Source organism: Elaeis guineensis, chromosome 13 (assembly GCF_000442705.2).
Source record: "Elaeis guineensis isolate ETL-2024a chromosome 13, EG11, whole genome shotgun sequence".
Taxonomy (NCBI): domain Eukaryota; kingdom Viridiplantae; phylum Streptophyta; class Magnoliopsida; order Arecales; family Arecaceae; genus Elaeis; species Elaeis guineensis.
The window spans coordinates 2,527,147-2,551,584 of record NC_026005.2 but is presented as its reverse complement, the minus strand read 5'-3'; the positions used below and the strand labels follow the sequence as shown (position 1 = coordinate 2,551,584).

Here is a 24,438-nt window from a genome sequence, read left to right as displayed (position 1 = left end):
TATTACTAGATTATTTGATTTAATCAAATAATTAGACTGAGTTCAAGTCAAATTAAATCAGATTTAATTTGATTGGACTTGGTCAGAGTTTGACTCAGATTATGTTTCATAAGTCTAAAATGTTTAGACTCAATCAGATTTTAATTTTAAAAAAAAACCCAAACCACCTTGACCCTATCTTTAAAAATTTGATTAACCTGTAGAAGGATTCTTCTCAGATCACATGCCTCAAGAGAATTATCGATTGATTTTTGGCATGTAGAAAGGAGGGTGCACAAAGGTGGAGCGGCAACTTATCTCCTAGAGTCCTAGCCCCCTTGGACTCTTAACAAACCCTAGGTGTTGGTTTAAAAAGGGGACAAATGGATGCCTCCTTAAGAGATCTCATAGTGAATCATGAGATGGTGTGGCGTGAGAAATAAGAGGGAGAGAGAGGGCATGCATATGGAGTTGTTGGCACACAAAAGAGAGAAAAAGAGGAGGGGGTGCTCAATGTGATGGACGCCTCACCCTTTCTCTCCCTTTCTCTCTTCCTACGTCCATGAGATGGACATGAGACTTCTCTCCCTCTCTCTATTCCACACGTCTAAGAGTGGAACACCCTCTCTCTCATGATCCAAGAGTGGGACATGACTTCTTCATCTCCTCCTCCAGATTTAGTTCAAGAGTTGGATGAAAAAGAAAGAAAAGAGATTTGATCTCTTGTTCTTTTCTTTAAATCTTCTTCTTTCTCTTGAGAAGAGAAAGAAAAAAAATCAGATTAGATCTGATTTCTTGATCCTCCTATAGATCTCTTTGATTCTCTTGAAAAGAAAATCAAAAGAGATAAAAAATTCGACAATCCAAGAAGTGATTTTTGCAAGAGAGCTAGTATCCCAGTGAGATCAGAATCTCCTGATCAGATCCATCTCGTGTGGATATTTGTAGAGATCGAATACTTGTACGGCTTCAAAAAATTTTAAAGACATCCACAAATTTTAGGATCATGGCTTCAACAGATCTTGAAGATATCTACAGATCATCGAATCAAAGTGAAGATCTAACTGCGTAAAGATAAAAATCTGATTTTTATTTTTGCACAGATTTTAATCTTGTACATATGATGATATTTGGATTTATGTTGAGATATGATCTCTATGCATGTTTAATTAGATTAGATCTAATTAGTGATTTATTTTAACATCGATATGACATAAGATTGTCCTGATATAATGTTGATACGTTATATTGAATGGTTGTCCTAGAATGATGTTGAAGTAGTTTTAAAATTTTTTTTTCACTATATTTTTAAAATTTTTAAAATTTCTACATGCATATCGGATCGTCATATGATGGCGTATCCTAAAAAAAAAAATTGAGATGGAGAAAGAAGAGCTCAAGAGGAGCTAGAGCTTTAGCATTCACTGATGTGGAACCAAATTCATCCTCTCAATCTTCGGTAGTTAATGATGCCAGTCCAAGATGGCAACAAATAGTGGAGGAAACCAATAGATCGGCAATCAAACATCCTTCCTCGAGTAGGGAGGAGGCAGGCTTGCAACTTTATTGAGCAACCAAGTGCGGGCATGAGATGGTGGAGGACCATGTTTGGGTACTTATGGATGGGAAAAGAGTATTTTCACCTTCCAATGCAAGAGGGCTCCGTAAACAGAAAAGTATGTGGCGTTACCATTGTATTTCCCTAATCATATTTCCCATTTCACCAAGCCTCCGAAAACTCTTTTTAGTGGGTTTGTAGGGAATCAAAAGCTAATTGATAGTGTTACCCAAAAAAAAATGCTAATTGATGAAGGAACACAAGGGGGGTCTCCTAGAGAGAGAGCTTTGTGAGGGAGTACTTTTTGTTGAGAGAGAGATTGGTGTATGAGAGTTGAGGGCGTGATCTTCTCTCGTAAAATTTTTTTTTCTTATAGTAAAATTTGCATGCTCTATGGAGACAAGCCTTTAGCTGATCCACATATTTTGATTGTATTTCTTATTTCTTCTTTCTTTCTATCGTATTGACATCATCACCGGCATACCGATCCTGGACTTGGGAACCAATCCTGGACTTAAAAGATCCATATTCTACACGAAAGATCTTCCCAAGAGGTGGTGCCAGAGCAAGTGATACCGTGACGATAATAGATATCAGAGCAGCTCTGGTCACAACAAAATTTGTAAAATGCCATAAAAAATTTAAATTAATTGCACTTTTTGTATATGCTGCTAAAAAACTATGTTGCTGTTTCAATAAATTGGTATAGTAATAGCCCATAATCTTTGGGTAGCCTTTTCTGCTTAGCTTTTTCCTAGTTTCGATAGAGCTTTTATTACGCTACTGCTCAGTAGTTTCAATAGCTGCCAATTATCCTATATTCTACTTCTTACTAGCAACTTTATTTATCGCTTTGCAGTGGCTCCACTGATTATAACCTAGCATAAGAAAAAGAATATTATCAAACATGCACCGACTAAAATGGTATGTTAGAGATGCATCAAAGTTGTTATCATAATTTGAATTTTGTTTGGCCTACCTCTGGGTCTTTTAGGTGGTGAATAATGAGACAGATCAATTATTGATAAATCAGTTATGTTATAAGATATTATTGCTTCATATGGCCTTTTTGGAAGCATATCTAACTTGTCATTTGTCTTCCATGTCTAAACAATTGATAAGAATTTTTGGACTCCTTATATAGGTCCTTTCTTCTATTATTCTTCAGCATGCTTGGCATTATCCTTATAAGTAGAGGTAGCACTACCGCTGCACTTGTCCTAACTCATAATTTCTCTTTGTTGGACCAGTTAAAGGATAAAATCATAGCATCTTCTTCACACATCCTTGTTCTAACACTCTGCCACATAAGTCACGATAATATCATTCTTATGCCCTATTATAGATATGGCATAACTATATAGTATACCTGTTAAGTTTCATTCGTTGCATGTACAGCTCCTATGCTCCAAATCATTTCATAGAACTATTCCTTGCATATTACTTCATACTTTTAATCATCATTATAAATTGCTTAACATCATCTAATCTTTAACTTGTTCTTCTTAATCTTCTCTTGAATGCAAGGGCAAATACTACTTTCATACTATTTCTTAATATTTACTATTTTTTTTGTCATCGGGACCTTAATGCCCTTTATATGTGTCTTCAAAGAACTTATTTATTAGCTTTTGTTTGCTTGTACTATGTAACTATTGAATGTTTTGGACATATTATTGTCAACGAGATCACAATGAAAAAATAGACAGAAAAGGGTCTTAAGACTTGAATGCAAGGGCAAAAATTACTTTCATACTATTTCTTAATATTTACTAATTTTGTTGTCATCGGGACCTTAATGCCCTCTATATGTGTCTTGAAAGAACTTATTTATTAGCTTTTGTTTGCTTGTACTATGTAACCATTGAATATTTTGGACATATTATTGTCAACGAGATCACAATGAAAAAATGGACAGAAAACGGTTTTAAGATTTGTATCCGTGGAGTCTTATGCTTCTTTTTACAATCCTTGTAGCCTGTCTACTACATTAAGAAAAAAAGATCTGAAAACTCCATCCTTATCCTTCTTTCTCCAATTTCAATTGAGATGCCTTGTATAATGTTCATGCTCAGTACCTTGCAGCAAATCACTAACTAATTGAGTGGGTCCTTACAAAATATATACAAAAAAAAGAAAAAAAAACCTTAAATACAATGAACATGCAACATCTAACATTAGTGTACTAACAAAATTTAATTCATTGAATTTAAGCTTACGTTGGTAAAATTCAATGAACTCATCTCGCGGCGCAGGAAAGGGGAAGGGAAAACATCTACGATGCTCTGATTTCGTTGCCAGACTCCTCTCATACACCTTTTCTTCGATGCCATCAATGATAAGATGTAAAGTAGAAGAAGGACGCCGCAATATCTTTACTACTTATATTCGCGCACCCTCCATAAAAAACAACTATATTGAATTGTCAAAAGCATTCGAGCATGGGCAGATGATCCTGGATGCTAGCTTCTGATAGAAATAGGATGGCTCAGTTTATGTGCTCCCAACGTTGCAGCATCTAGAAAAGGCCCGAGTTGCCACAGCATTACCCTTCCCTGTGGAGAAATTATTTTTTATGTTTCAAATCCAAAACAATGGGGTCACATAATAGACTAATCTCAGTTATTGCACAAAGGCTTATCATGTGGCTTCGGATAGAAAGATGAATATAAATATTAAAAGTCTATTTGGATATTTTTATAAGATTGGGATGAAAATCCTACATGAATCGCGTCTGGCTCATACTGCACCATCTTCTAAATTATGTGTGCAGATTATGTTTAATATTATACAATATGAGGCCTGATCTGATCCATATTACTCGTACCTCCTCCAGCCCCTTCTTATAGGCTATAACAAAAGACATGGTGGGATTTTTTCTTTTTCTCTCTTCATGGGATTCAAATCAGCCCATTCAAAAGAAATTTCTATAAATACTATGAATATGAATTTTGCCTAGCTTGTGGTCTTATGAATCCTATTTGATTGCATAGAATTATCCAAGTATAGTCTAGATATTTTTCAAAGAAGCTTATACCCGGCCCTCACCATCAACGGCAGTTGGATGATGAGATAGGAGCCTCATAGTATCCTTTCCCTACATTCCATAGCTTCTTTTCCCCACAGACTTTGTTCCTCATCCTTCCCCATTTTCGCCTCTGTATTAGACATGTCCACTCAAAATAACATCAATAATCAAGACCATTTAACATAACAGCAATCGGGGCCATGGAACTATTATTTACTATCAAGCCTTTTTCTTTCTTTAGTTAGAAGGGGGGTGGGGGATGGGGGGTGGGGGTGGGGTTCTGAGGCAGAGAGGAAAGGGAGGTGAAGCTGACCATATCTCCAATCTAGTTGTCAATACTTTTGTTATGAAAATAGATATTTGTTATAATATTTTTTCTATTTCTCTTTTATTACTGGGAAGGGGAATAGTTAGCGGGGGTGGGTTGGACCAACCCAACCCATCCCTTTGGACCTGACCCAATCTGTTCATGTAGACCTGTGGGGTGGGTTGGATACCCATTCTATATTTTGAATATATTATGGATTTCATAAATTTTGACATGACCTTATAATCTGACCTAATCCATACACTACATAGGCCTATTTTAGTTCTTTATAATAGTTAGCCCACCCGAATTGATCCTATAATAGTAATCCAAGTCTTTGCTTCTTTTCCACTAGTGTGGGAGGTGAAGTTGACCAGATCTGCAAAGACCAATCTCCAATCTAGTTGCCAATACTTTTGTTATGAAGATGTATATTTGTTATAATATTTTTTTTCTATTTTTCTTTTATAACTGGGAAGGGGAACAATCAGTGGGGAGTTATATCTAAACCTACAAATGCATAGGGTTGATTTGTGACGCGAACCAACCTAGCCCATCCTTTTAGACCTGACCCAATCTGTTCATATAGACCTATGGGCTGGGTTGGATACCCATTCTATATTTTGAATCTATTATGGATTTCATAAATTTTGATATGATTTGATCTGAGCTAATACATACACTATATAGGCCTATTTTGGTTCTTTATAATAGTTAGCCAACCAGAATTAATCCTAAAATAATAATCCAAGTCATTTCTTCTTTTCCACTAATATGGTAAAAGCACTCAAAAAAATCATACTATATTAAGAAAATTAGCTATTAAGGTTATTAAACTCCTAAAGTAGATTAAAGTTATAGATAAATATTCAATGGTAGTGTTTTGACAAATAGTTTTATATAGCAGCTAAAATATAGTTTGATTCGAAAGCAATAACAAAATTATATATGAATCTTATTTGAGGATAGCAATTTTAACCGACCTACTAGATAATCGATTCGACCTGACTTGAATGGGGTAGATTTTATCCGATCCAATTAGAATCCGAAATGGATTAGGGATGAGTTCCTTAACCCAACTCTACAATCCCATATAAGTTCAAATAGATACTGATTATGGTATACTCCTCCTCTTAACATAATCCCATATAATCTTAATCTAAATCCGTCCTTTAAAATTACAATTATTTTATAATCTTTAACATGATGAGTTCCTTAACCCAACTCCACATATCTACTTAACCCAATCCGACATGCATGTCTACTTGACTTGATCTGACTCAACCTACCACGGATATAAGACAGATATATGCATAGGATTTTTAATTACAAGATAAATATTGTTATTGGCTGAGCCGGCCCATGCCCCACCAATTTTCATCCCTAACTTTTTTTTTTTTTTTGGTATAGAAAATGAGAGTTGGAGGGAGACGACCCAGCGCATCTACCTCCCTTGGGTGTGACCATAGGGCCCCAACCCTCACCGGAAAATGTTCGATTTAGGATCGAGTTTGGATGAATAGGCGGCTTCCTCTCTACCATATGGGCGAACCCATCCCTAATCTTGTTACTAAATACATTTGTACCTAAACATGAATTGGACCCAATGTGGACGCAGCTTGGACATGAATATTTTGGGTTGAATTAGGGTCATACTTGAACCCCACTCAATTCAAATGACCTGCTCTGTCTAATGTATTTTTCATGAATCCAATCCATTACGACCTAAACCAATGATCTATTCGAGTGGGTTTGGGTTCAATATCATGACTTATACATGATATTGGATCATGTCAAGGTCAAGAATGCCATGGTCCAACCTGACCATTTGCAAACTAGTTATATCCAAGGAAGACGTCCCTTTCCAAGAGCTTCATTGCATTAGAGGGATGATTTTTTCAAAACTAAACAATAATTTGTCACATACGTTTCTGCAATACAAACATTTCGAGTTGCAAAGCTTATATACATAACACATTTCATAAATGCAAAGTCATCCAACAAAATGAAGCAATAAATCACATGGCCAAACCTTAGCATGTTGGTCATCGATGTTAACAATTAATAAAGTAGAGCGCCTCAAGAAAGAAAGACAAAATATATGAGGATTTGGCGAGAAAAAAGTTATTCTCTTTCTCATTTTGCGAACTAAATATCCTCGTTGTTCTTTTGCAGATTCCATCATAGTTTCTCGAAAGTTGGATAACATTTCCCTGAGCCTCTCCAAGTTGGACTGTTCCACCTTGTCATGTTGACATGTTGGAAACTTGCTCAAGTTTTTAAAATCTTTTCACAAGGTTTACAGACATTTATAAAGACTAGATTTCAAAAACACATCTAACATGATAACTACTTAATAAAATTGATCGATAATAAATATATAGATAAATAACCAATATTATAAATTATTAGAGCATAGTAAACAAACAGATTATAATATATTGACAGACTTGCACAAGATCCATATGAGTTTTCTATTATACTAATTATATTATAGAACTAACTATTCACATCTGTGTAAATTTTATTCTAAAGTTGTGCAACTTGAACTAACATCACAACATTGGTGAGCTAGTGTGTTGGAGAGATTAGGATCTAGTTACAGATACTATTTTGATCATCTTAGTAATTATTTGTTCAAGTTTATATGCTATCTTTAAGATTATGTTAAAGGAAATTCTAGGCTACGTTTAAAATGATTTTCAAATTCTCAAATTTTAATTGTATAAATTATTATGGTAAAAAGTATATATGCTCTAATTGTCACTACTTGTTCACTATTGTATGGAAGAAACTATTTTGAAATTATAATACTATTTGGTAGGTGTTGCATGTTTTGTGGGGACAAATCCTATAAATGTGCAGCTATTTCTTGCACGCCTTACTTGTTCTGGTACATCAAAGTATGATAGTGGAACAGTTCAATGTTGCATGATGTACCTTCTCATCATAGTTGGATAGTAGAAGCCACCTTTAGCAGTAGCAATTTATGAACTAAACTATCAAAATGACCCATAAATAATCTTTTTTAAATAGTTTCAGATTTGACATAAAAAAATTTAGAAAACAAATGGATCAACCAATCTATACTTGTTTGTCAAAGAAGTTAGGTTTAAGTTTAGATCTTTGATATATTTAACCTATTTTGACTTATTCGGATCATGACCGGATCTATTTAATTTATTTAAGATATATTTAATTCATTTAAAATCTATTTTACCTATTTTTATCATGTTTAACTCAATATATCTAACCTATTAATCCACTTAACTTTTTTAACCTATATAATATCACGCTACTTGTTTAGTAAACAACTTAAATGGATTTGGTTAGTTGGGTTATTTTTTTAATAAATAAGTTCAGATTTAAATTTATGATCTATTTACAATTTTTTGACCCCAACTTGTATCAAATCCGATCCGCATCTAAAAATATGATAATATATTATTTCTCTTGTTATAGTAGGTCAACTTCATTGCTGTCGAACATCATTTCAATTTAAGGAGATTATGAGGACAATTAAGTTGCATATCATGAACCTGACTGGGTGGAGGAAGACTAATTTTGTAATCTTTAGATTTAGTATCTATTGCCATCCATCCGTAAAACAAACGCATGTTGTGCAGTCACCTTATATCATAAGTACCTACATAGATAATTGTGATATCAGATGCCTGGTTAAACGCATGAACATAATGAGCTAAGTTAAAATAGCCAGAATTTAACTTCCTACCTACTAGAATTTTGATAAATTTTGAAGCAGTCAAGTTAGATATAATGGAGGGGTAACTTTGCCATTTCATTTGAAACATCAGCAACGTTGTAACAGTAATTGAAAAGTCAACAAAGTATTTTTTTTATTATTTTATTTTGAGATAAGCTTCTGGAAAAGGACGCCATTGGTATAAAAGGAGATTCACATTTTTTTCTATCCAACCACCGACGGAATCAGAAGAAAACTTCCACACAAGAAGATAAAATGCAGAAAACGCTATCTTTTGGCAAATTTAAAATAGGAAAATGCAGTCCACTCACTGAATTGAACGGAGGAGATGACCAACAGCATTCTGTTCAATCTTATTTTCCCATCTACAATGGGCACTCTCTGTTATGGAAATCATTTCCCCATTTCCAGAAGCGCGATAGACGCTATTTAACCATTTAACAATTAATTCCCATCAATGGATCAATTACCATATCCCCTTCTCCATTCCCATCACCAGCCCTTTTCCTAGCATCCAGAAAGGCTTGATCAGCTGCCATTGATGAACTTCACCGTACGTTCCATCAGCTCCAAAGCTTTCTCACAGCTCATCTTCATAAAATGGAACGCGTGCCCCTCCCCCTCCGACTCGAACCACTCCAACTCGCCTCCCCATCCACTCCTCCTCACCCCTTCGTAGTACGCCCTCCCACTGTCCTTCAAGCCATCCTTCTCCGCCGCGCACACCAGTACCTTCTCGCACCCCAATCCCTTCAAGCTCGGCGCCGCCTCCGCCAGTGGGTTCACCAGCGGGTCGTCCATTCCAACCGTCCCGGGACAAACCAGCAGCCACAGCCCATCAATCTTCTCCTTCAGCCCCTTATCCACCAACTCCGAAGGGTACGGTTCCCTCCTCAAGAAGTAGGGATGGACCAATACCAACCCTCGTACCCTCACCCCAGGTCCGAGCTCCGCTGCGCCAGCGCGCAGCGCCATGTGATGGGCTATGTTTCCACCCGCGCTGCAGCCGTCCAAAAAAATGGCCCCAAAATCTCCATGCTCGGCCAGCCACGACTCAGCGCCACCGCCCGCAGCGTGGGACATCACCCACTTTAGCGCCGCCCAGGAATCCTCGTAGGCTATAGGCAGTGGGTGCTCCGGGGCCAGGCGGTAGTCCACCGAGACGGCGATGACATTGGCTTTGGCCACCAGGTGAGTGAGGTAGTGGTGGGAGGGGGGATCGAAGGCGGAGCCCATGACGAAGCCTCCGCCGTGGAAGTAGACGTAGATTGGCAGCTTCTTCGGAGCGGTGTCACCGAGCTTGGGGAGGAAGAGGCGGACGGAAACGCCGGTTTCCGGGTCGATCACGACGTCTTTGGAGGTGACGCCGGTTTCCGGGTCGGCGGCAGCGGGGATTTTGTTCGTGACGTAGAAAGCAAAACGCTCGATGCGGCCGCTCTTGTACTGGCGAATCAAGTTGGGGAATTCGAATTGGATTTCGGCGTCAGGATCCATTGGGTTGGGAGGCAGCGATGAAGGGGTGAAACCAGCTCGGATGATAGGGAGTGTGGAGCGAGGCTTGGTGTTCCTGAAAGGAGTGATTAGAATGATTTAAGCAGCAAAAAGAATGGAAGCCAATTATGAGGGGAGTGGTTGTCCCGAGATACGGAATTATCGGCCCGCTGCAGTGCAAGATGAGGTGTCCGGCGCTGGTTGGTTGTCAAACGTTCTAAATTTGGTGATCCCAACCGTAAAAATTGTAAAAAATAATATATAAATTAATAAATTTTATAAAATAATATATATTATGAAAGAGACGGGCCAACCGCTATCACACATCCAAGATTATGTGATAAGGCCACACCAATTATGATCCCAGAACCACTAATTCATCCAACCATGCAAATAAAGCCTGCACCTGATAGCCAATCAAATATCTGAATAACAAAAGACCAATTACGACTTGACGTGATCTCAATCCATGTAAAAAGGAATATCGTAACCGGCCGCAGATAAGAAAAATAGTTGATAATGGCACACCAGAAAATGAATATCCTCACTGCCTCAATCAGTGGATATGAAAAAAGCTCAACTGTCAACCATAAATCTCATAGCCCCAATCATGCCAAGTTGCATTCTCACCTCTATAAATACTAGGTATCGGTGACCCCTAGGTATGATGAAGGAAAGTCTCATATTATATTATCAAATTTCTCTCTCTTTTGTCTCGCCAGTCTCTTCTCAAAAGTTTGCCAAACTTAAGCTCAGAAGATTCTCATGGGATACATTTTAACAACCTCTGATCTTTTACGGTGGTTGCAGATTCGCCCCAGCATCACATTATGCTCCTCCAACTCCACCGATCATAGCAACTTATCTACCCATCTGTTTGGTCGGATTTTGAATGGCAGTGATTGTCACAGAGTATCATTTCAATTTACTGAGTTTATGAGGACAAGTTATACATTATGAACCTGACGCAGAGGAGGAAGACTAATTTTATACTCTTTACATTTAGTATCTCTTTTCTTTCTGTTGGGAGAAATTTTGTACGGACCTATAATATGAAGAAGTCTAAGATCCAAAACATCTCAGCTAGTAAGCCTATCTGCTGGGCCTTCGCTGACCCATCGTTAGCCATGGCTTTCATCGTTTCATTACCGACTAGTCCTCAACTTTCGTCCTATCGGCACCCTGCAATCTGAGTAGATAAAGACTTGCCGACTGACATTCGATAACACTCCTCCAAGATCATCGATGGATTAGACTGAAAAGTCATCGGTATGCTCGAATGATTAACTCAATCTGACCGGATAATCATTTTTCATCGATTATATCCGGCCGATCAATTTTTCACTGATGAACAGATTCCAGCTCAGAAATTTTCCACCTGAAGATGGTATAGAATAATCGACTCATGATCGTGACTCAACAGTCACCGATCTACTGACACCAATTGGCACACTAGTTCAAAATTCAACATCTGTCAGGGGACAGCTATCACAAAGTGGATAATGCAACCACAACCACCATATATCAAGAGTTTCGAATGATAATTCTGTCACTATGCACAAATTATGCCCTAATCGGATACGATCGCATTAGAGGGATTAGGGTCTAGTTATAGGTACTATTTTGATCATCTTAATAATTATTTGTTCAAGTTTATATACTATCTTTAAGATTATATTAAAAAAAATTATGGGCTACCATTTAAAATGAAGTTCAAATTCTTAAATTTTAATTGTATAAATTATTATGGTAAAAAGTATATATGCTCTAATTGTCACTACTTGTTCGCTGTTGTATGGAAGAATCTATTTTGAAATTATAATGCTATTTGGTAGGTATTGTATGTCTTGTGGGGCTTGTTACGGTCAATCCCCCCGTTGTCTGATCGTCGGGGTCGTGCACCTGCAAGAAAAATCCTCACTGACCGAAGATGCCTTCGGCGGGGACCCTCCGACGGTCAAGTCAGAGAGGAGACTAGGCAACAGTGAAAAATCAGGGGCTCAGTGGGGGGGAGAGAGAGAGCTAGAGAGCTCAAGAGCTTAAAGCCGCTTCAGAGAGCTTGAGAAAGCTTACCCATGCCTGTTGCCTTATCCCGTTTTATAGTAGAATACGGTATGGTCCCGCCATTAATAGTGCAGGCAATTGGAGAGTTGTCAAATCGTCGGGGGCTGTCAAATCGACGTGGGTTGTCAGGTCATTAATCCATGTCCTTAGCAGGACAACGCCTCACGACGGTCGTACGACATTTGGATGGCCTGACCGACTGTATGTCGGTATTCGACTGTCGGATCGTCGGATGGTGACTCAGAGACACCGTCGGCTGATCTGGTGCCTTGTGAAAGTCAGACATCGACTGCCACCCCCGACAGTGAGTCGGTGATATGGGTTCGGCCGCTCGGCCGGTCAGAAACAGTGGGTCTGTTCGGCCGGCATACCTTCGATCGGATATTGTCGTCAGCCACTGTCGCCAGTCATTGTCGGAGTCGTCCGTCGGTCCTGTGGATAGAGTCGGGCGTCGGTCGGACCGATCCGAGGATAAGTCGGCGTACGGAGGTCAGTCGATATATCCCAACAGTTGCCCCCCCACTCCTAAGTCCGATGTCGTATTGGCTCGCGTGAACACGTGGGCGATGGCCTCGGACGAAAGGAGTGATTTTTCATCACGTCATGCCCCGACTCTAGCGACCATACCAATTGAGGATCCGGTGTCAGACGTCTCATTGGGAATGCAAACCGCCATCTCATTGAGAACGCGAACCACCGTCGGTTAATTAATTCCGAGATGCGGTTCTTCGCCACGTGTTAGGGGGCTATTGGGTCGGAACCGCTCGCGTGGATGGAGGCGACGTGGCTCGATCTGGGGCAGGTGCGTTGAACCGTCGGGCCAAGGAAGGGCCCAAACACTGCCACATGTCGACATCCGAAAAACCCTCGTTCGGCATGCTTTCATCTCGACCATCGAAGGACCTTATATATATGCAGCCACTTACATCTAAAACTTCACTTTTTGCTGTAAATCTGTTCCTGACGTAGAGGCCCTGTCGAGTTGTCCTCTAGTTTCAGGTAGTTGTTTCCGTCCTCTTCCTTTGAAAGCTCTTCTCGAAGTTTTTTCTATTCTTGTCTCCTTGCATCCTTTCTGCTTTGGCATTTTTATTTTTGTTCTCCTTTTTGAGGCTAGCGTCATGGCTAGAACCTCTCCTCAAGAAAGTCAGTCGGAAAAACCGACCGACAATTCTCGGTCGACCCTGGAGGTGGAGGCTTTTTCGCTTTCGGGGTCGAACGTCGAATGGCTTAAGGAGCAATACGGTATCCCAGAGCAGTTCGGACTTTTCACCCCTGGGGCTGAGGATCGGGTTAACAACCCACCTCCGGATCAGGTGGCCTTTTATGTCGAGGACTTTCGGGCAGGTCTTCGCTTTCCGATTCCGAAGTTCGTCCGAAATATCTTGGATTATTACGGGCTTTGTCCGGTGCAACTGGTGCCGAACTCAGTCCAGTTAATAATCAGCTTTGCTTTATTGTGTCGGCTTTTGTTGACCTTTCCCTGCATTTCTCTCTTCCAGGCGTTCTTTGTCCTCTGACCCCACCCGAAAGTCTGAGGGTAGTGGTTCTTCAATCTTCGGAAGGGTCTTTCGTTCATTATCAGTTTTTCATCATCGATCCATGGGTGGAAGAATCAATTTTTCTTTACTTCTTCTCCGCTACCTTGGGGGTTCCCTTCTCGCTGAGGCGACCCTCAGACTCAGCCGAACGAAAACAGTCGGGTGGAGGTTGGAGACCAAGCGAACTTTCATCGACTGAAGGATGTGTCGGTGCCGAAGCAGAGAGAGCTCGTCACCAAGCAAGCTCTGTACGACGTTGGCCAAAGTTCGGTTCCCCGCTTAGGTACTATTCGGTCTGTCGATCGTCTTTTAATTTTTTCGTCCGTCTTCGGACTTGTACTGATCCACTGTTCAAATTGCAGGCATACCGTCGAGAGTGAGACTGACAGATGCCGACATTCGACAGCATGCAGCGAGGAAGAGACTGACGTCTGAGGCCGGACCTTCGCGACCCCCCAAGAGGCCTCAGACATCATCCTCGACCGACATTGCGACGGCGGCAGCACAGCCCGACACCGAACGATCATCGGGCTTTGAACCGGTCATCGCCCTGTCGGTGCCGACGGTGCCACTCGAGGCACCGTCCGAGGAAGGGATGGTAGAGGGGCAGTCGAAGGAGTGTCGGCTCCCTCACCTATGGAAGAGGTTCGGGCTGAAGCACGTGAGCCCGAACGACCTGTGGCGGCTCCCGTCGCACCCTCGAGAGGAACTCAGTCGAGTTCAAGTTTTCCATCCCTCTCCGATCTTCGGACCTGGATGACTGATCGGGGGAAGGCTCCGATGGCGCCGGTGGATGACTCGAGATCGGCGGGCCGCGTCGCATCGTCCGATGTTCGGGTCCCCAAGGGAGTGTCGGCCTTAGCCAACCATGACTTGGCCAGGAGGTTGTGTCAAGCAACCATCCTCCCGACCGACCAGAAGCGCTTGAAGGGTCGGCCGGTGTCCGACATGCTTTCTTCCTTTTATCCGATCATGATCCAGGTGAGCTCTTCTTCATTTTTTTCCTCTTCATTGTTATTTTTATCATTTCATTTTTCTGACGACTGACTTTCTACTTGCAGCTGATCTACAATATGTCCGAGCTGGAGGTCAGGTACCGGAAGTTCGGCGACATCCGGACGGCCTAGAAGAATAGGGCCAAAATCGTCGAAGCCGAGTAGGCGAAGCTGGTGGACCAGTTGAAGCTGTCGGTCGACCGCGAGGCCAGGCTCGAGGAGGAGATTTCCCGACTCACCAACGGCCTAGCCGTCTCGGAGGCCGAGCTTCAGTCGGCTTGCGAGCAGGTCCAGCGCAAGACCCATTCCATTCACCGGCTGCGGCATGAGCGGGACGGCTGCATCAGAGAGCTCGAGGCCGAGTGCGAGCAATTTTTGGTTAGCCTGGAGAATCTGGCTAAGGCCGAGGAGAACCTATCCTCCGCTCAAGCCGACGCCGACATAGCAAAAGCCGAGGCAGAGTCGGCTAAAGAGGCGCTGAGCCAGGCGGAGGAGGACTTCCTTGGCTCGGACGAGTACCGAAAGGAGCTTCTCGAGAGCAGCTTCGCCTCCTATCGGGTGAGGTACGAGGATGCCCGGGATGCGATTCAAAGTCTGCACCCGGAGCTCGACCTGAGCAGCATTGTCCCTCCGGGGTTGGAGGACCAAGCCGCAGAGGAGGAGGCCGACCCTGGGTCGATGGAGCGAGCTGTCGAAGGTGAGGTGGCTCCAACCTTTGGCCCCACTCCGACCCGAGCAGGTACATCGGTTGCTCTCGAACTCTCCTCGATGCAGGAAGTCGACTCCGACGAATAGTCGGAGTGTCTACTTCATTATTTTTGTATTCCTTTATTTTTATTTCGTCTTTTGATATCTATAATCGGGCTTCATCCCAATTTTGTAACCAGGCTTCGGCCCAATTTTATAAGTCACTTCAACGAAATAAAATCAAAAAGTTTTCAAATTTTTTTCCACATACAGTTCAAAGTGTTTGATTTGCCGAGCCATCCCCAAGAGTGTAGGTCGTAGCTCTGACATACCTCGTTAGGACGTTCGGTAGGATCCAGCGTAGCTGATCAAAGTAGTCAGTGGCGTGTGCCGTGCTAAGGGCAGTGCAAGCCCCGATCATAGGTCAAAATCCTGACTATCGTACAGGTTGCATAAGATCCGATGGTCGAGAGTCGTCCCGACTGTAGGTCGAGCGTGCACGTCGGGTCGGATGTTGGTCAATCCCCGAACGTGGCATGTCGACACGATCATTCCGTAGAATTTGATTGTCGAGTAGCATCCAACGTATTCGGATAGGATAACGATGATAAGTCGAATATCCGTTGTCTGACCCTTGATCGGGTGTGGAACATCGGGACGTATGATAAACGGTGGCAAGCCGAATATCCTTCGATCGATCGTGACCAAGTCGGTATGTCGTGAGTGCGACTGCGGTCGTCTTGGCATTTTGCCCTTCTTAGTCGAAGCTAAGTCGGCAAGTTAGCCAGCCGCATTGGTCGAGGCCCTTTGCCCTCAGAGGTGGAGGCCGTCGTAGATATTCTGTCCCTTCGATCTTTGTCGTAGAATCTAATAGTCAAGTAGTGTCCGACGTATTCGGATAGGATAACGATGACAGGTCAAATATCCATTGTCCGGCCCTTGGTCGGGTGTGCACATCAGGATGTATGATAAATGATGGCAAGCCGAATATCCTTCGATCGGTCGTGACTAAGTCGGTATGTCGCAAGTCAAATATCCGTTGTCCGGACCTTGATCGGGTGGGTACATCATGGTGCATGATAAACGGTGGCAAACTGAATATCCTTCGACCGATCGTGACCAAGTCGGCATGTCGCAAATCGAATTGCGGACGTCTTGGCATTTTGCCCTTCTTAGTCGAAGCTAAGTCGGCAAGTTAGCCAGCCACGTTGGTCGAAGCCCTTTGCCTTCAGAGGCGGAGGTCGTCGGTTCGACGATTGAGCCATAGGCTCGACGTAGATTTGACGATCGAGACGTAGATTCGGCGATTGACGATCGAGCCGTAGATTCGACGACCGACGATCGAGCCATAGATTCGACGACCGACGATCGAGCCGTAGATTCGGTGATCGGCGATAAGGCTGCTTTGGTCGAGGCCCTTTGCCTTCAGAGGCCGAGGCCATCGTAGATATTTCACTCCTTCGATCTCCATCAAGATCTGTGCACGAGGAGTAGAGAAAGGGGTGTAGGAGTCATACCTGCGATGCATCGGTCTCGAACTCCATCGTCGGGGCGAGACTCGTCTATCGGTGGGGCCTGCTGGGTTCAGCAGGAGCCTAATTTTTCTTCCACTTCTCCTTCTGGTCCGTGCCCTCGGTCAGGCATCGGTCGGAAGCTTCTTCGTCCGCGCGCATGTATTTATACGCATGCTCCAGTAATTCGGCATATGCCCGAGGGAGGACTTGTCCAAGGAATATGTGAATCTGGACCCCCTTAGCCCACTTTTCATGGCCGAGATAGCCATGTCTTCGTTAAGGTCCCGGACCTCAAGTGTGACCGCGTTGAATCAGACCACAAAGTGTCAGAGTGTCTCATTTTCTTCTTGTTTGAGGGAGAAAAGACTGTCCGAGGTTCATGGCGACTTCCGGCCGGTGCTGAAATGGACCACGAAAGAATGTTCAAGCTGCCCGAAGGAGTGGATACATCCTGAGCGGAGATCGGAGTACTAGGCTCTGGCAGCTTTACGAAGCGTGGTGGGGAAGCCGATGCAAAGGAGGGCATCGGTTGTCCCTTAAATTGTCATGAGAGCCTTGTAGCTCTCCGATGGTCAACTGGGTCAGTGGAGCCGTCGTAAGGCTCCAGATGAGGCATTTTGAACCGATTAGGGATCGGTTCACCGAGGATAAATCAGGAGAGAGATTGGGTGGTCCGAAAGTCGATGTCGTTCGAAGACTTCTGACCATCCACTTGGAGCTGGAAAAGCCGACGGTCGATTTCTTCGAACTTACGTTTGTAGTTGCCCAACTGTCGGTGTTGAAAAATTTCAGGGGTCGAACCTCCCAATGAATTTGAGAGTGAGGCGGACGGTGTCCGCGGCTGCTTCTCCTTCCTCGCTTGCTCCAGCTGGGAAGGAGAGGGATGCCGAGATCGGTGGGTGTCGCGCCATGGCCGCCTCCCCTTTCTCGATGGGAGTGCTGAGACGGCTGCTCTTGAGGAAGAGATGGAAGTTGACGCGGACGTCAGTGGCTGCTTTTGAACGGCATAGGGTGCACCATCGGCTATTCCACCGGCGGTTGCGGCAACTAGGTCAGTTGTTGTTGGAGGTTTTTGACCGCGTCCGTCAGAACGATCATTTGCCGCACGATCGCCGCGATTTGTGCCTCCATGGTCACCACCGGATGCGGAGAGCTGAATTCCGCCATGGAGGGTAAAGAGAGACCTCTTCCCGATGGAAAGAGTACCTCGTCGATCCGATAGCTCTCGATTGCTGAGTCCTAATTTTCATCATCTCGAGAGGTTTTCAAACCCTATGGTGCTCGCTGTCTTATCTCCGTCGAATACCCCTTCTTGGCGCACCAAATCTGTTGCAGCCAATCCTCCCGTCGTCCGATCGTCGGGGTCATGAACCTGCAAGAAAAGTCCTCACTGATTGGAGATGTCTCCGGCGAGGACCCTCCAACGGTCAAGTCAGAGAGGAGACTAGGCAACAGTGAAAAATCAGGAGCTCAACGGGGAAGAGAGAGAGAGCTAGAGAGCTCAAGAGCTTAAAGGCGCTTCAGAGAGCTTGAGAAAGCTTACCCATGCCTGTTGCCTTACCCCGTTTTATAGTAGAATGCGGTATGATCCCGTCATTAATGGTGCAGACAACTGGAGAGTTGTCAAATTGCCGAGGGCTGTCAAATCAGTGTGGATTGTCAGGTCATTAACCCATGTCCTTAGCAGGATAACGTCCCACGACGGTCGTACGGTATTTGGATGGCCTGGCCGACTGTATGTCGGTATTCGGCTGCCGGGTCATCGGGTGGTGACTCGAAGACACCGTCGGCTGATCTGGTGCCTTGTGGAAGTCGAACGTCTACTGTCATCCCCGACAGTGAGTCGGTGGTATGGGTTCGGCCGCTCGGTCGGTCGGGAATAGTGGATCTATTCGGCCGGCATACCTTCGGTCGAATATTGTCGTCAGCCACTGTCGGTAGTCATTGTCGGAATTGTTATCGAAGTCGTTGTCCGGAGTCGTCCGTTGATTTGATGGTATAGTCGGGCGTCGGTCGGATCGATCCGAAGATAAGTTGGCATACGAGGGTCAATCGATATATCCCAACAGGGCCAAAGTCTATAAACGTGCAGCTGTTTCTTGTGTGCCTTACTTGATAAGATACATCAAAGCATGATAGTTGAATAGTTCAATGTTCCATGATGTACCTCCTCATTGTAGTTGAATAGTAGAAGCTACACTAGGAGTAGCAATTATGAAGTAACCTATTAATATGATTCATAAATAATTCTTTTAAATAAGTTTAGATTTGACATAAATAAATTTAAAAATAAATGAATGAATCAATCTATATTTATTGTTAAATAAATTAATTTGAAATTTAGATCTTTGATATATTTAATCTATTTTGATTTGTTCAGAGATGATCAGAGCTATTAATCTATTTAAAATATATTTAATCGATTTAAAATTTATTGAATCTATTTTATCATGTTCAACTCAACATATTTGACCTATTAGCCCATGTAACCTTTAAATCTATTTAATATCATGCCACTTGTTCAGTAAACATCTTAAATGGATCTGGTTGGATTTTTTTGATAAATTAATTAAATTTAGATTAAAATTTTGATCTATTTACCAACCATGTCAAGTTTAGATTTATAAATTTTTGATCCGATTTGTATCAAATCGGATCCGTATCTAAAATATGGTAATATATTATTTCACTTGTTATAGTAAGTCAATTTCATTGCTGTCGACCATCATTTCAATTTACAGAGTTTAGGAGGACAAGTTGCATATCATGAACCTGACACATGCATGACCGTAATGACCTAAGTTAAAATAGCCTGAATTTAACTTCCAACTAGAATTTGATAAATTTTGAAGCAAGTTAGATTTAATGGAGGGGTAAATTGCCATTTCATTTGAAACATCAGCAAGGTTGTAACAGTATGTGTAATGCCAACAAAGTTGCAAGCTAGCCAAGCAGACTGCTTTTGCTTATAAAATGTTTATAAATTATTATTTTATTTTGAATAAGCTTCATGGATAAAAACGCCATTGATATGAAAAGTCATTCACATATTTTTTTTATTCACCACTGACGGAATCAGGAGAAAACTTCCACACAAGAAGATAAATTGCAGAACACGCTGTCTTAATTTTGGCAAATTTAAATAGGAAACGTAGTCCATCACTGAATTGAACAGAAGAGATCGACACCATTCCGTTCGGTATTATTTCCCATCTATAATTGGCACTCTCTGCTGTGGAATCATTTCCCCAATTCCAGAACGCTATAGAAATTAAGAGCTTCCCTTTAGATGCTGAAAGCTATTTAACCATCTAACATTCCCATCAATGGAGTCACCATATCCCCCTTCCGTTCCCATCACCAGCCCTTTTTCCAGCATCCAAAAGGCATTCAGCTGCCATTGATGAACTTCACCGTACGTTCCATCAGCTCCAAAGCTTTCTCACAGTTCAACTTCCCAAGATGGAACGCGTGCCCCTCCCCCTCGGACTCCAACCACTCCACCTCCCTCCCCATCCACTCTTCTTCACCCCTTCGTAGTACGCCCTCCCACTGTCCTTCCCGACATCCTTCTCCGCCACGCACACCAGTACCTTCTCGCACCCCAATCCCTTCAAGCTCGGCGCCGCCTGCGCCAGCGGGTTCAACAGCGGGTCGTCCATCCCAACCGTCCCGGACAAGCCAACAGCCACAGCCATCCATCTTCTCCTTCAACACCTTATCCACCAACTCCGAAGGATACGGGTCTCTCCTCGCGAAGTAGGGATGGACCAATACCATACCTCGTATCCTCACCCCAGGTCCGAAATCCGCTGCGCCAGCGCGCAGCGCCATGTGATGGGCTATGTTTCCCCCCGCGCTGCAGCCGTCCAAAAAAATGCGCCCAAATCTCCATGCTCGGCCAGCCACGGCTCAGCGCCACCACCCACTTGAGCGCCGCCAGGAGTCCTCGTAGGCTATAGGCAGTGGGTGCTCGGGAGCCAGCGGTAGTCCACGAGACGGCGACGACATTGGCTTGGCCACCAGGGGTGAGGTAGTGGTGGAGAGGGAATCGAAGGCGAGCCGACGACGAGCTTCCGCGTGGAAGTTGACGTAATCGGGAGCTTCTTCGGAGCCATGTCATCGAGCTTGGGGAGGAAGAGGCGACGGAAACGCCGGTTTCCGGGTCCGATGACGACGTCTTTGGATGTAACGCCTGTTTCAGGGTCGATGGCTGTAACGACCCAGAAAAAAAAAAAAAAAATAAATAAATAATAAATAAAAACAGAGGAATCGGAAGGAAGAAGACTCCGTTGAGATCTTCTTCCCACGTGAAAAGGAGTGGGGAATCCGAGTAAAAACCGGATTCCTCCTCTATAAAATCCTCTTTCCCCTTCCTTTAGGTTTTTATCACGGGATTTTGAGAGATTGAAGAATTTTTTTCAAAAGGATCCGCGGTTCTTAGATGGAAAAGAAAAAGATTGCCGGAGTTCTTCTCGGCTGCCGGAGCTCGAGGTAAGCCCCTCCTTCTTCTTCTCCCTCTTCCCTTTCTCCTCTGGCCCAAGCCTCGCCGCGGCACCGTCTTCGCCGGAAAATCCATGAACAAAAAAAAATTCCTGTTTTCCGATCTCTTTTTGATTCTCGCCGGCCGAACCTTGCCGCCGGCCGTCCATTGCTCACCGCCGCCTCCACCTGTTGTCGGATCTCCGGCCAAGCCGCCGGAGCTCGAGCCACCGAGGGGGGACCTCACGGTCTCCCCTGTTTCAGCCAAGGGAGCCGCGGGAAGAAAAAGAAAAAGGAAGAAGAAGAAGAAAAAGAAAAAGAAAAGAAAAAGGAAAAGAAAAGAAAAGAAAAAAAAAGGAAAAAGAGAAAGAAAAATAAAAATAAAAATAAATAAAATAAATAAAAAGAAGAAGAAGGAGAGAATTTTCTCTCTCCTTTCTCTCTCTTTTCTCTCTCTCTACCTTCTCTCTCCAGTTTCTCTTCTAAATTCTCTCTCTATTTCTCTCTCTAGATCTTTCTCTCTTTTTGTGGATTTTATCTCTCTAGAATCTTTCTACTCTCTCTCTGATTGCATCACAGACCCTAGGATATATTTGAATTAAAAATATGATGAATTGAGATTGCTTCGAAATTCGTGTAGTAGATCTGATCCCAGTCCGATCCTATTCAAAATTATAACACTTGATTCATATTGAGTCATCCTGATAGGATCTCTGATGGTCTCGACCATGATTGCCTCATCGAAAAGATACGAAGATTCTCTCTCCACTTTCTCTCTCTAGAATTTTCTCTCTCTTCATGAATTTTTCTCTCTAAAAGTCTTATGGATCAGTGGAGGATCCAGATACTTAGATAAGTCCTAATTTTGGTTAATCCTAAAAGAGATCCTAGATTTGTGTTATCAGATCGATTATTTGGTAATTTTCTCCATATATGTGATTTTTATATTGATCAGGGTTATGAAGAGATGATTGTCTGCATATGATATCGAGTGGAATATCTTGTTAGAGAAATTTATAAATCAAAGAAGAACATTGATTTCTGTGTTTGGATCAGTCACCGGTAAAGGTAAGAATCCCTGTACATGATCACTATTATATATGCTATTTTACTATTGGTCTTGCATCGTTGGTTTTTGCATTATCGAATTTGAGATCGATGAATTTATTATATCTGAGATACTGTTATTTGATTTTGAGCATGAGTATGTTATGTTAATATATACGTATCAGAGATTGATGGCATGATTATATGGATATGACATATCTGAATTGATCATAATGCAAGACAGAATTGATTGATGAAATCAACACATAATGATTAAATGAAAAGAAAGAGATATATGGTATGGACTAGCCTTTCATGTGGAACAGCCGGCCAGGAGCTTATGCCTGGGACAGCCCGCCAGGAGCTTATGCCTGGGACAGCCCCCACTGCTTACAGGTGGATCAGCCGGCCAGGAGCTCATGCCTGGGACAGCCCGCCAGGAGCTTATGCCTGGGACAGCCTCTCACGGGCTTTGGTACGTGGGACAGCCGGTCAGGAGCTCATCCTGGGACAGTCTTGAAAGACTTTTTAAGTGGATTCGATCCGGATGACTGATATAGACTTGGATAGTCCAGAGCCAGAAAGAAAAGGTTAAAATCATGTGATTATGAAAAGAGAAATGAAAGATAAGACATGAGATAATTGTTGAACAAAAAGTGTTTTACCTGTTAACATATGATGATGCATCTATTTTGACAAGACAGAAAATTTATGAATGTTTGCATTATTTTGGACATTGAACATGAGATTTTATATATTATATCCTTATTTCAGACTATATTACTATATCAGTGTGATATGGGAATTCTTACTGGGCTGTAAAGCTCACACCCCTTCATCTTTCTTTTTCTTCTCAGAGTTGCAGGATGACTTAGATTGGCTATGACTTGGATTTACGGGTGAGCAGAAGGATAAATAGAGTGTCATAGTATCTGATCAGAGAATTGAAGAATGTTAATTGTTATTATGCAATTTTATGAATTACTGTTGAAAATTAAATATTATGGTTGATAAGATTGTAATGATTAATTTGGCCTTGCATATTCTTTAGGGCTTGCTCTAAGGAGTGTGCGGCCATCACGTATTCGACCGGGGTGTTGGGTTCGGGGCGTGACAGAATGGTATCAGAGCTTAAGATATGATCATTAGAGATTATGATATAAGTGATTAGAATATTACAGAGTGATATCAGAGCTTAGATTATGATCATTGGAGATTACGATATAATGATTTGGATGTGGTAGAATAATATCAAAGCTTAGGTTTAAGATCACTAGAGATTATGAAGAGATATTAAAACGTTAGAAGATAGTAGGATGTGACAGAGTAGCATCTGAGCTTAGAGGTTAGGTTACGTTTTTTGGAGACAATGATACAAGTGATTAGGATATGACAGAATAGTACTAGAACCCAAGTTTAAGGTCACTAGGGATTGTCATATAAATGATATCAAAACTTGAGATTATAATTGATAGAGTATGATAGATAATATCAGAGTTAAGATTATGATCATTAAGGAATGTAAATAATGATATTACAGTTTAGGTTATGATCATCAGAAAATATGATTTAAGCGGTATTTGAGTTTAAGGTTATAATTATTCAGAATTATAATTCTAGTGATATCTGAACTTAGGTCATGATCATGAGGGAACATGATAGATATAAAAGAGAAGATTCAATATTTAGATTTCAAATCAATAGATATAAGATAAAATTTATGTATAAGTGGCATATGAGATCTATAATAGAATTGACGAGTTATATCTTAGATTTCAATTAGTAAGGTTGACCTAAGTATGAAAAGAGTTGACCTTGGATTGAAGTGGGAGGTATTGATAAGTTATGTTGAGATATACTAGATGATTTTGGAATATAAAACTTATATGATCGAAGATCATGATATTTTTTTCTAATTTCGATGAATTGACTGAGCATTATGAATTTTGGACTTATCAAAGAAAGTTAATTAGGGTATGGTCTAAGAATAAATTACATCATATGAGAGAGAAATATTTTTGAAC

The 24,438-nt window shown here is 42.2% G+C and overlaps 1 protein-coding gene and 1 pseudogene across 1 annotated transcript; both read right to left on the bottom strand.

Annotated features, from left to right (window-relative positions):
* Positions 1 to 8,704: 8,704 nt before the first annotated feature.
* LOC105060861 (probable carboxylesterase 12) lies at positions 8,705 to 10,288 on the bottom strand. The gene has a single exon (XM_010944711.4). It carries the CDS (start codon positions 10,088 to 10,090, stop codon positions 9,125 to 9,127), a length of 966 nt encoding a protein of 321 aa, XP_010943013.1. The 5' UTR covers positions 10,091 to 10,288; the 3' UTR covers positions 8,705 to 9,124.
* A 9,944-nt stretch (positions 10,289 to 20,232) lies between these two features.
* The window catches only part of LOC105060935 (probable carboxylesterase 2), a 4,973-nt pseudogene continuing 767 nt past the window's right edge, over positions 20,233 to 24,438 (bottom strand).